This window comes from Oncorhynchus kisutch, linkage group LG8 (genome assembly GCF_002021735.2).
Source record: "Oncorhynchus kisutch isolate 150728-3 linkage group LG8, Okis_V2, whole genome shotgun sequence".
NCBI classification, from domain to species: domain Eukaryota; kingdom Metazoa; phylum Chordata; class Actinopteri; order Salmoniformes; family Salmonidae; genus Oncorhynchus; species Oncorhynchus kisutch.
The window spans coordinates 18616616-18629423 of NC_034181.2; the positions used below are offsets into that span (position 1 = coordinate 18616616).

The 12808-nt window shown below is 40.2% G+C and overlaps 1 protein-coding gene across 2 annotated transcripts in view; it reads left to right on the plus strand.

The window, feature by feature from the left end:
- Positions 1 to 12808, plus strand: part of LOC109896118 (patatin-like phospholipase domain-containing protein 7) — a 34010-nt gene that overhangs the window by 18029 nt on the left and 3173 nt on the right. For both annotated transcript variants that reach the window (XM_020490373.2, XM_020490375.2), the window contains 3 exons: positions 11848 to 11917; positions 12279 to 12395; positions 12565 to 12713. In XM_020490373.2, the coding sequence (XP_020345962.1) occupies positions 11848 to 11917; positions 12279 to 12395; positions 12565 to 12713 (336 nt within the window). The remainder of the gene's footprint in view (positions 1 to 11847; positions 11918 to 12278; positions 12396 to 12564; positions 12714 to 12808) is intronic.

The window sequence follows — 12808 nt, forward strand, 5'->3', positions numbered from 1 at the left end:
GAGGGAAATATGCCACTGATCCGGTACCTGCAAGACAAACTTCCCGAGTGGCTCCACCTGTCCACCGACAGTCCCATAGAACTTCAGAGCTCACCGAGCACTGAGGCCCCCACCAGCAGCCAGACAACCACCGCGCCTTATCACCATACGTTTCCTGAGATTCACAGACAAGGAACGAGTTCTACAGGCGGCGAAAAACAACACCATCACAGTGGGAAACGCCAAATTCGCTTTACACCAGGACCTGTCAGCTGGAATACGCCGAAGGCGCCGAGAGTTTGACCAGGTGAAGAAATACTCCATTGACCGAGGCATCTTCAGGGGATTCAAATACCCAAACGAGCTCAGGATTCTTCACCAAGGAACCCTGCGACACTTCAAAACTCCCGAAGAGGCAAAAAGGTTTTTGAAAGACAATCCTGGTCAATGAGAAATGGACCAATGACTAAATGCGATTACTGTTATTCCTAAAGGAGGTAAGACAACATATAGCCGACATCCAAAGACCCACCCGCCCCGCTAAATGTCATTATAGCCGTCTAATCTCTATTTATTTTCCTTTAGCTGAGAGGGATATGCTCTCTAGCCTAACCTAGGCCTACTAACGTTTCAGCCTACTTTTATTTCCATCTTTTTGTTGATATTATTACTGTGGTTCCCTATGTCCCCTGGGGAAGGTATATGTAGGCTGGGCTATTGATTTTATTTTCTCCCTCTTTTAGTGTGGTCTGGACGGGGGCTACGTTGTCATTTACTCAATGCGGGGCGGAGAGGATGAGGCATTTCTTTGGTGGGGAGGGGGAGACGTTGTCATTTACTCAATGCGGGGCGGAGAGGATGAGGCATTTCTTTGGTGGGGAGGGGGAGACGTTGTCATTTACTCAATGCGGGGCGGAGAGGATGAGGCATTTCTTTGGTGGGGAGGGGGAGACGTTGTGCGTTGCTAACTGTTCCCGGTTTTTGTTTTATTCGGAACACAGAATTGAGACTGAGCGGGGGGGTAATAGACCCAACAGGATGTGTCGAGTTGTTTGGGAACTCGGCTGGGGTGTTCAGAGTGTTATTTTATGTACACCATTTATTTTCCTTTTATGTGAACGCAGCTGTAACTATTATCCACCTTTACCCAGAGATGACTTGCACTAAAGTTCGATTACTGTTCGATGACGATGACTAGTACCTTAAATCTATTGACATGGAACTGCCATGGTTTAGGTCATGCAATAAAATGGAAAAAGATACTATGTGCTCTCAATAGGAAAAATTAGACATTGCGCTTTTACAAGAGAGATACCTCTGTGATGCTGAACATGCCAAACTCTGCAGAGCTTGGGTGGGACAGGTGTATTTCTCATCTTTCAAATCAAACAGTAGAGGCACAGCCATACTTATCCATAAGAATGTTCCATTCATAATTGACAAAAACATATCTGATCCAGAGGGGAGATTTATTTTGATAACTGGGTCACAGTATGGCCAACCAATTACTATCTTAAACATATATGCCCCTAACACAGATACTCCTGCCTTCATGTCAAAAATGATAACCCTGTTCAATGAGCATTGTGTTTCCTTTGGAGTGGTGGCCGGAGATTTTAATTGTACCCTCAACCCAACCCTAGACAAATCATCTCAAGTCCCCACCACAAATCCTAGATTTGCAAAGATGTTGAACTCTCTTACTAAAGAGATGGGACTGATAGACATCTGGAGAGAGACTAATAGCTCATCTATGGACTATACATTCTACTCTGTCCATAACACCTACTCCCGTATAGATTCAATTTTTATCCCAAAGAGTTTCATAAATTCAGCCACGTGTACAATCGGACCCATAACACTTTCAGATCACGCCTTTGTCCACCTCCGCTTTGACCTCTGCAAAAACATCCTGAGGTCAAAGAGCTGGAAATTCAACACCTCCATGTTATCAAACGAAGCGTTCCATACATTGGTAACTACATGGATAGACAACTACACACAAGACAATAAAGATGCTCCTGTTTCTCCGGCCACAATGTGGGACGCTGCTAAAGCCACACTAAGAGGTCATCAATTGCATATGCTTCCTCTAAGAAAAAAGCAATGGAAGCACACAGGCTAGATCTTGAGAGGGAGCTGGAATGCTGTGAAGAAGCACATAAACAATCCCCAGACAGCACCTCCTGGAGTCAACTTAAAGCAGCCAAAGCCAAATTGAATTTGGACTATACTCGGGAGATAAAACATTTTTTTTTTTACTAAACCGAAATACCATGAGTATAGCAATAGGCCGAGTAGATTGCTTGCTTACCAATTTAAAAAAGAGCAGTCAGAGCGTACAATCATGGCCATCCGAACAGCAGAGGACGAGGTCACATATGACCCAAAAAAGATCCATTTAACTTTTCATGATATTTACTGCAAACTATATACCTCTGAGAGAAAGCACACGGAGGCAGAACTTCACTCCTTCCTAGAGGGACTCTTGCTACCTAAATTATAAGAGACCGACCAAGAAGATCTCAACTCCCTCTTCACTCCTGAGGAGGCCCTGGAGGCAATTACCTCCATGCCACCTAATAAGCCCAGATGGATTGCCCAGAGAGTTCTACAAAGCTCTCCCAGACTCAATGTACACAGCTCGCATTACAGTGTTGCTCAAAAAAGACAAGGACTCTCTATCCTGCTCGTCCTTCCGGACCATAAGCTTGTTGGATTTCGACTACAAAATAATTACCAAATTGCTCGCCAAAAGACTAAACACTCTTCTTCCCAAAATAATGAAAGCGGACCGAACTGGATTTATTAGAGACAGATACTCTTCTGATAACATTCGCTGTCTTTTTGATATTATTGATCAAGTAAACGCACAGAAGACCCCTGTCCTGCTGGCTTCACTGGATGCTGAGAAGGTGTTCGACAGGATGGAGTGGAGCTTTCTGTTCTCAGTCTTAGAAAAGTTAAATATGGGCCCAAACTTTATTAAATGGATAAAATCACTATACTCTCATCCAAATGCCATGGTGACTACTAACGGACTGAACTCTGACAGATTCCCTTTGGGACGGGGCACAAGACAAGGGTGCTCGCTGTCACCCCTGCTCTACTTGTTGGGGGCGGAACCTCTGGCAGAGTTGATAAGGAGCAATCCAAGTATTATGGGTGTTTCTGCAGGCGGCCTGCAGCACAAGATTTCGCTCTACAAGGATGATGTCTTGCTCTACATATCCAACCCTGAGAAATTCCTCTCTCCCATTTTAGACACAATTGCTCAGTATGGGAAGTTTTCAGGATATAAGATCAATTTGAACAAATCCACTGTTTGCCCTCTCAATATTACACTCACCAGCTCTATGAAGACACTATGTCTATTCCAATGGAAGACACAGGGGTTTCAATACCTTGGGATCTTCATAACACCAGATCTGAATTGCCTTTTCAAGGAAAATTATCTTCCAAACCTGGATCTCCCTCCCAATTAGCTTAGTAGGAAGAATAAATGTAATCTGTATGAACATCCTCCCTAGACTGAACTATTTATTTCAGATGCGCCCATGCTATCTCCCAGTTTCCTTCTTCAAAACAACTAACCAAAGCATCAACAAATTTATATGGGGCAATAAAAAACCTAGGATCATGTTCTCCACTCTATTGAAACCTGAATCTAAGGGTGGTCTTGCCCTTCCCTCCCTTCAATTGTACTACTGGTCTTCCCAAATCCGCAACATTCTAACATGGATCACAAACAGACAAGAGTCAACGTGGATTCAAATAGAAGCCCAATCATGTGGTTCATTGCCCCTAAGCTCAATTATCTTCATTAATAACTTTAGTGAAGTGGGCAACATAGCCAAAACCTTTGTGATTTACAGCACCCTACAAGCTAGCATGGAGGGTTTGTAAGAAATTCCTGGGCATTTTCTCCCAGATATGTTCTCACTCGCCTATAGTAGGCAACCCAGACTTGCCGAAAGCCCTGAGTGATGCCAACTTTAATCTTTGGCATACTCTAAGAATCAGGACCTTTTCAGACCTATTTCATCAGAAAACCACTACACTGAAATCCTTCCAAGAGCTCTGCAGTGAATTCAATGTGCCAAGATCCCTTTTTTTATATCTTCAAATTAGACATGTCATTTCCTCATTTACTTCCAAGAGGAGGTTTAGAACTCAGCTGAATGAAGTTGAAACCTTTCTTGTCACAGCACAATCCATTAAAGGCAAAATCTCTTATATCTATAGACTCCTTTCTGAGAAAGGAGGCTCCTTCTTTACTCTGGAAATAATCTGGGAAATGGACCTTGGTCTGACTATCAGTGATGAGTTATGGGCGGAGGTTTGCGACAGGGTATACTGCTCCTCTACTAATGTAAAAATGAAAGAATCTAATTACACATTTTTGTACAAATTGTATTACACTCCAATGACTCCATAGAATGAAAACAGACATTTCTCCTAACTGTAAAAGATGTACCTCTGAAAGTGGAGCCTGTATGCATGTATTTTGGAGCAGTAGAGAGATTGCCAGATTTCGGAAATCTATACATACTGCTACACAGAAAATACTAGATGGATAGTTTGATATGACCCCGTGTATCTATCTTCTTAATGCCCAGCAGGACTTTGTTCTTGATCCTGACAGAGAAAATGTATTTATGTATTATTCTATTGTGGACCTTTAATACATCTCCTACATTTAAAATGTGGATTGACCAGATTGTTGACTTTCTCCCAATTGAAAAGCTCACTTATGACCTCCACAAGGGACATCCCAAGTTTGATAGACTCTGGTCTCCACTACTCAAGTATATTTCAAATTGGACAGAGTGAATGGGGTGATTAGGGAAATGAGCAGATACATGTTGTGTAAGGTGCTGTAAAATCTAAAAACTAATTATTTGCTCGTCGCTCAGCTAAGGCTGGAAATAGCTAATAAGAACCTTGATAGTGCTGCTGCTAGTTTTATAAATATGAATTTTTTATTAATTATTCTTTGTGTGTATGATATATATATATATATATATGTATGTGTGTGTGTGTATATATATATATATATATGTGTGTGTGTGTGTGTGTGTGTGTGTGTGTGTGTGTGTGTGTGTGTATAAATATATATGTGTATGCATGTATAATATATATATATATATGTGTGTGTGTGTGTGTGTGTGTGTGTGTATAAATATATATGTGTATGCATGTATAATATATATATATATATATATTTTATTTTATTTATTATTATATATATATTTTAAAGTCTGTCACATCTGTGAATGTGGAATGTGTTTTTAAAGCCTGTCACATCTGTGAATGTGGAATGTGTTTTTAAAGCCTGTCACATCTGAATGTGGAATGTGTTTTTAAAGCCTGTCACATCTGTGAATGTGGAATGTGTTTTTAAAGCCTGTCACATCTGTGAATGTGGAATGTGTTTTTAAAGCCTGTCACATCTGTGAATGTGGAATGTGTTTTTAAAGCCTGTCACATCTGTGAATGTGGAATGTGTTTTTAAAGCCTGTCACATCTGTGAATGTGGAATGTGTTTTTAAAGCCTGTCACATCTGTGAATGTGGAATGTGTTTTAAAGCCTGTCACATCTGTGAATGTGGAATGTGTTTTTAAAGCCTGTCACATCTGTGAATGTGGAATGTGTTTTTAAAGCCTGTCACATCTGTGAATGTGGAATGTGTTTTTAAAGCCTGTCACATCTGTGAATGTGGAATGTGTTTTTAAAGCCTGTCACATCTGTGAATGTGGAATGTGTTTTTAAAGCCTGTCACATCTGTGAATGTGGAATGTGTTTTTAAAGCCTGTCACATCTGTGAATGTGGAATGTGTTTTTAAAGCCTGTCACATCTGTGAATGTGGAATGTGTTTTTAAAGCCTGTCACATCTGTGAATGTGGAATGTGTTTTTAAAGCCTGTCACATCTGTGAATGTGGAATGTGTTTTAAAGCCTGTCACATCTGTGAATGTGGAATGTGTTTTAAAGCCTGTCACATCTGTGAATGTGGAATGTGTTTTGTTGGTTGATTGAAAAACATGAACTTAATAAAACTTTAAATTGAAAAAAAAAAGTATTCATGTTCTGACAAGTTGGTCATTGCTAGACAGCCATTTTCAAGTCCCACGGTAGATTTTCAAGCAGACTTATGTCAAAACTGTAACTAGGCCACTCGGGAACATTCAGTGTTATCTCGGTAAGAAACTCCAGTGCATATTTGGCCTTGTCTTTAGGTTATTGTCCTGCTGAAAGTGGATTTGTCTCCCAGTGTCTTTTGGAAACCAAACTGAACCAGGTTTTCCTCTAGGATTTTGCCTGTGCTTAGCTCTATTTCGTTTATTTATTTATCCGTATATTATCTAAAAACTCCATAGTTCTTGCCGATGACAAGCATACCCATAACATGATGCAGCCACCACCATGCTTGAAAATATGAAGAGTGGTACTTAGTGATGTGCTGTGTTGGATTTGCCCCAAACATAACACTTTGTATTCAGGACATAAAGTTAAATTCTTTGCCACATTTTTTGCAATTTTACTTTAGTGTCTTATTGCCAACAGGATGCATGTTTTTGGCATATTTGTATTCTGTACAGGCTTCCTTCTTTTTACTCTGTCATTTAGGTTAGTATTGTGAAGTAATTACAATGGTGTTGATCCATCTTCAGTTTTCACCTATCACAGCCATTGAACTCTGTAACTGTTTTAAAGTCAACATTGGCCTCATGGGGAAATCCCTAAGCAATTTTCTTCCTCTCCGGCAATTGAGTTATTGATACGCCATCCAAAGTGTAATTAATAACTTCACCATGTTCAAAGGGATATTCAATGTCTGCTTCTTTTGTTGCATGGGCGCTATACCGTATACCGGGGTATTTAGAAATAGCCACGGGATGGTTTTTCAATACTATCAATACTGTTTAAACTATTTCTTTGAAGTTTTTCAATAAATTGTTATATTTGTAAATACCTGCAGTCAACTTGTGCAATACGTTAGGAGATAAAGCAGATTGCATTCTTCATTTTACCTGTCACATTCTTTTACATTATGAAGCTTACTGTAGTTCCCCACAGCTTAGACAGTTTGTTTATAAATAGTACAATGGGAGAAAGTGGGAGCAGGTGAGTTCAGCTGTGTATTGACAGGGGTTGCATTTTATATAGAAAGTCAAGTCTTTTTTTGCTTCAATAGAGTGATCAGGGACATGCAACTATAGTTTTCCTTCAAAGAAAACACCATTAGTGCAACACATTTGGCCAAAAATAGCTTAATTTTCAACAGATGACAAGTAAAATAAGCTTACAATGAAAAAGCAAGGTCTTTTTTGCCAAAACAGAGTCTGAGTCTGATGCTCACCAGAAATTCCAATAAGAAGCATTTTAGATCTGTTTTTACAAAACACAGCAAGATATTTCCTATTCGTTTTATCTTTTTTTCTTGCGTGAAAAACACAGAATTGTGTGTTAACGCGACCCCTTAACTTGACTTGCTAGTTATCTAATTAAACAGCTGAATTAATAAAGTTACAGAGCATCATATTGTGTTGACTTCTTAAACACTGCAGAAAGCTAAATCCCTTGAAACCATCAAATCCTCCTCTCCACTCTCTCAGGGTTGGCCGTATCAGGCTCTGCACACTCCTGGGGCGGCAGGGAAGCCTAGTGGTTAGAGCGTTGGACTAGTAACCGGAAGGTTGCGAGTTCAAACCCCCGAGCTGACAAGGTCAAATCTGTCGTTCTGCCCCTGAACAGGCAGTTAACCCACTGTTCCTAGGCCGTCCTTGAAAATAAGAATTTGTTCTTAACTCACCTGCCTAGTTAAATAAAGGTCAAATAAAAACAATTAAAATTAAATCCTACCTGGCAGGTTGCTCCTACCAGGTGGTGTGGAGAGTATATGTGTCTGCACCACATGCTCTCATTACTGGTGTCCCCCAGGGCTCGATTGTAGGCCCTCTGCTCATTACTTTTTACACCAAGACACTTGGCTCCGTCATATCCTCACATGGTTTCTCCTATCATTGCTATGCGGACAACACTCAACTTCTCTTCTCCTTCCCCCCTTCTGACACCAAGGTGGCAGATATCTCAGTTTTAGGGCTGACCCTATTTAGTTGAGTGGTCGATTGTTTGGTCAATAGGCTTGTGGTCGACTGAGATTTCTTTAGTTGAGCAGTCGCAAATAAAAATAAATTAATCATGGCACACGAGACACCTGTCTGATTCGTGCCCATCTCAGTGGACTGTCTAATCCATTGCGGAGGCCATGGGGATGGCAAAGTCCATCACTCTAAGACAGGCATTTGCAAAGTAAGGCATGCATGCTGCCAGGGTATTTGCCTCTGCACACCAAGAAATGTTATAAAATTGAGAAAATAAGTGAAATTGCATTTGGCTACTGCTTTGGACATGACACCGTTTGTGAGAGAGAGTATTCCTTAAGCCTACGGTATGTGTGAAGATAATGTCTCTTGGGTATAATTTTCAAATGTTGAGTCAAGGAAGGCTTAGATGCACAAGGCACATCTCTCTCCAGAATGCACTCTTACCGCCAATTTGTGTGCATTCCTTGTTTCATAACTTCATTGTGTGAACTGTTTTCCCTTTTGATTATTAGTTTGTCTATCAATTCACCATTTCATATGTCGTGATGTGACTATCATTAATGTGATGGTTATTCTATCAAATCAATTAACTAGATTTAACTATTACATGATTAAATGAATCATGTAACAATTAACTCATTAGCAATCTTGGGGCACCACGGAAGTTTGTTTAATGAGTTACCATTTCCCGAATTAACTGAAGAATATATCGGAATATCGTTATCATACCAGTCATCCCTCAATCATTTATTACCTCATATCAGTCTCATTCTGAACGTCATTGATTTCAAATCTGCACGAACACAAGTCTAAATGATGACTCAAAGATACACAAATCGGCCTAATTATATATTTATTTACAAACTTTTTATGGCTGCAGGGGCAGTACTGAGTAGCTTGGATGAAAGGTGCCCATATCAAACAGCCTGCTCCTCAAGTCGTAGTTGCTAATATTTGCATAGTATTAGTAGTATTGGATAGAAAACACTCTGAAGTTTCTAAAACTGTTTGAATTATGTCTGTGAGTATAACAGAACTCATATAGCAGGCAAAAACCTGAGAAATTCCACTTCCTGTTTTCTTTTTCTGGAGATTTTCAACCAAGGTCTCATTGAAATTACAGCGAGATATTGATGAGTTTTCACTTCCTACGCATTCCACTAGATGTCAGCAGTCAATAGAACTTTGTCTGATGACTCTAATGTGAAGGGGGGTCGATTGGCACAGGAAACAGCCATGAGTGGACCATGCTTTCACCAGGCGTGTTCACAGGGGAAGGACTTGCGTTCCACCGCTCATCTGAAGAAATTCTAATTCTCCGGTTGGAACGTTATTCAAGATATGGGGCGGCAGGGTAGCCTAGTGGTTAGAGCGTTGGACTAGTAATCGGAAGGTTGCAAGTTCAAACCCCCGAGCTGACAAAGTACAAATCTGTCGTTCTGCCCCTGAACAGGCAGTTAACCCACTGTTCCTAGGCCGTCATTGAAAATAAGAATTTGTTCTTAACTGACTTGCCTGGTTAAATAAAGGTAAAATAAAATAAATATACGTAAACAACATTCTAAAGACTGATTCAGTACATCGTTTGAAATGTTTCTACTGACTGTTACGGAACTTTTGTCACGTTATAGTGGATGCGCTTTGTGACTTTGGAATTGTTTACCAAACGCGCTAACCAAAGTAGCTAATTGGACATAAATAACAGACATTTTCAAATAAATCAAGCATTTATTGTAGACCTGGGATTTCTAGGACTGCATTCTGATGAAGTTCATAAAGGTAAAATAAAATAAGTAAGGAAACATTTATCATGTATTTTTTTTTCTGTTGACTCCGACATGGAGGCTAATTTGGCTACTGTTCTGAGCGGCGTCTCAGATTATTGCATGGGTTGCTTTTTCTGTAAACTTTTTTTGAAATCTGACACAGCGGTTACATTAAGGAGAGGTATATCTATAATTCCAGGTGTATAACTTGTATTATCATCTACATTAATGATGAGTATTTCTGTTGAAACGATGTGGCTATGCAAAATCACTTGATGTTTTTGGAACTAGTGAATCTAACCAATGTAAATAAATATGAACTTTATCAAACAAAACATGCATGTATTGTGTAACATGAAGTCCTATGAGTGTCATCTGATGAAGATAATTCAAGGTTAGTGATTCATTTTATCTTTAGTTATGCTTTTTGTGAATGCTATATTTTGCTGGAAAATGGCTGTGCTTATTGTGGTTTGTTGGAGACCTAACATAATCGTTTGTAGTGCTTTCGCTGAAAAGCCTATTTGAAATCGGACACTTTGGTGGGACAGCCCCAAAACATCACTGCTCTAGAGGAGATCTGCATGGAGGAATCGGCCAAAATACCAGCAACAGTGTGTGAAAACCTTGTGAAGACTTACAGAAAACGTTTGACCTCTGTCATTGCCAACAAAGGGTATATAACAAAGTATTGAGATAAACTTTTGTTATTGACCAAATACTTTTTTGAGAGCCAGAAATCTTGCTTGTTTGTAGGTGATCAAATACTTATTTTCCACCATAATTTGCAAATAAATTCATAAAAAATCCTACAATGTGATTTTCTGGATTTTCCCCCCTAATTTTGTCTGTCATAGTTGAAGTGTACCTATGATGAAAATTACAGGCTTCTCTCTTTTTTGCCCCACTGTATATCAGGATATTCTACCTGAAATGTTTTTATTGGTTGGCTTTATGTAGGCCATTTTTATCTAGTTGGCAAGAGAACAAAAACGTTATTATAATTGATCGGTAGAAATTGTAAATTGGCACTCCACATGGAAAAGTTTGCTGACCATAGGTGTAGTCTATTACCGGCAACTTCGGGAGCATAATGGCAGAATCAGGAAGGGGCGGGTCGAGAACAGGTTTTTTTTCTTCTGGTTAGGCTATCTTGATCTCTGGCTCCCTCTTGAGTCATATGTGTCTTAATTATTTATTCAAACAGTGCGCTTAAAGCATCAGACAAGCTCAGTGCATTGTTGGTATGTCTGCAATGCATTCAAAAAGTATTCAGACCCCATGACTTTTTCCAAATTGTTACGTTACAGCCTTATTCTAAAATGGATTAAATGTTTTTTTCCCTCATCAATCAACACACAATACCCCACCCATGCCCCCTTTAACAAACCATCTCCTTTTTTTCTGCCATTTTTAACCGACTCAAGCTCACCCTCTTCCTCTCTGTCTCTCTTAGACCTCCTCTGCCTCTATTCGTCCCTCTATTCCTCCTCCGTATTCCAAGTATACATCTACTTATGATTATAGTACACTTCTCCTGACATACATCTTGTTCTTGCCTTCTCAAGGGATGCCATTTAAACGGCTGTCACAATCTCTGTACAATCTGCACGAACCCCTCGGGATGTAGCACTCAACAGTGCATCCCACTTGTAAAGCAGCTGTTTCGTCTTGATGTTCTTATTTGTCAATAGCTACCGCAACACTTTTCCATTTCGACAGTTGCTATCCATTGGAGCGCTGCGATTAGATTCTGGGGCGGGGCTTAGCGAAGGGTCAATTGGAGGCTGCATTTGATGCATTTCTATAATGATATTCAATATGCTACATCTGTCGGTACAAACTTAGGATGTCAGTTACATTTTTATTGTGCTCTTACCCTATTCAAATTTACATAAGGTCAAACAAGATAAGGTGAAATCCTCTGTGGTGGTTTTAGATGATCCTCTCAATTTCCCCTTTCCCCCTCTTGCTCCTCCTACTGTCCTAGGACCTGTGGATCCCTTACTTCAACGTCACAACGGATATCACTGCTTCATCCATGAGGGTTCACACTGATGGTCTGTCTGGCTTTACTCTCTGTCTATGTCCATATCTAGTGTCCAGGGCCTTAGGGTTCTGGTTAAAAGTAGTTCACTATCAAATCACATTTTATTTATCACATGCGCTGAATACAACAGGTGTAGTAGACCTTACCGTAAAATGCTTACTTTACAAGCCCTTAACCAACAATGCAGTTCTAAGAAAATAGAGTTAAGAAAATATTTACTAAATAAACTAAAGTATAGTGAATAGGATGTCATTTGATGCGTGCCCTGGTCAAAAGTAGTGCACCATATAGGGAATATGGTGCCATTTGGGACATATCTAGCTCTTTGACTCTCTTGAAGTATTAAACCTCAGCATTCCCTCCTCTTGTAGGTTCCCTGTGGAGGTATGTGCGTGCCAGCATGTCACTGTCTGGGTACATGCCTCCCCTCTGTGACCCCAAAGACGGACACTTACTCATGGACGGTGGCTACATCAATAACCTACCTGGTCAGTTTTCATATGACCATGTCTCAAATGACTATAAAACATGAAATTAAGTCAGCATACTTGTAATACTGAATAAGTTAGAGACATTAACGTGCATGTGATGTACAGTACACAGTAGATGCCATGGTTATTGGTCAGTCTTTACCTCTGTCTCGCTCTCTGTCTATAGCTGACGTAGCTCGCTCCATGGGGGCCAAAGTAGTGATTGCCATCGACGTGGGCAGCCAGGACGAGACTAACCTCACCAACTATGGCGACTCGCTGTCTGGCTGGTGGCTGCTATGGAAACGCTTCAATCCCCTGTCAGAGAAAGTCCAGGTGAGTAAGGGGGCTGCTAGAAAACCCAGGATACTTCAGGGTTATTTAGTTGACAATCAGTAAGCTCTCGGTTGTTGATCATAACAGATCTATGA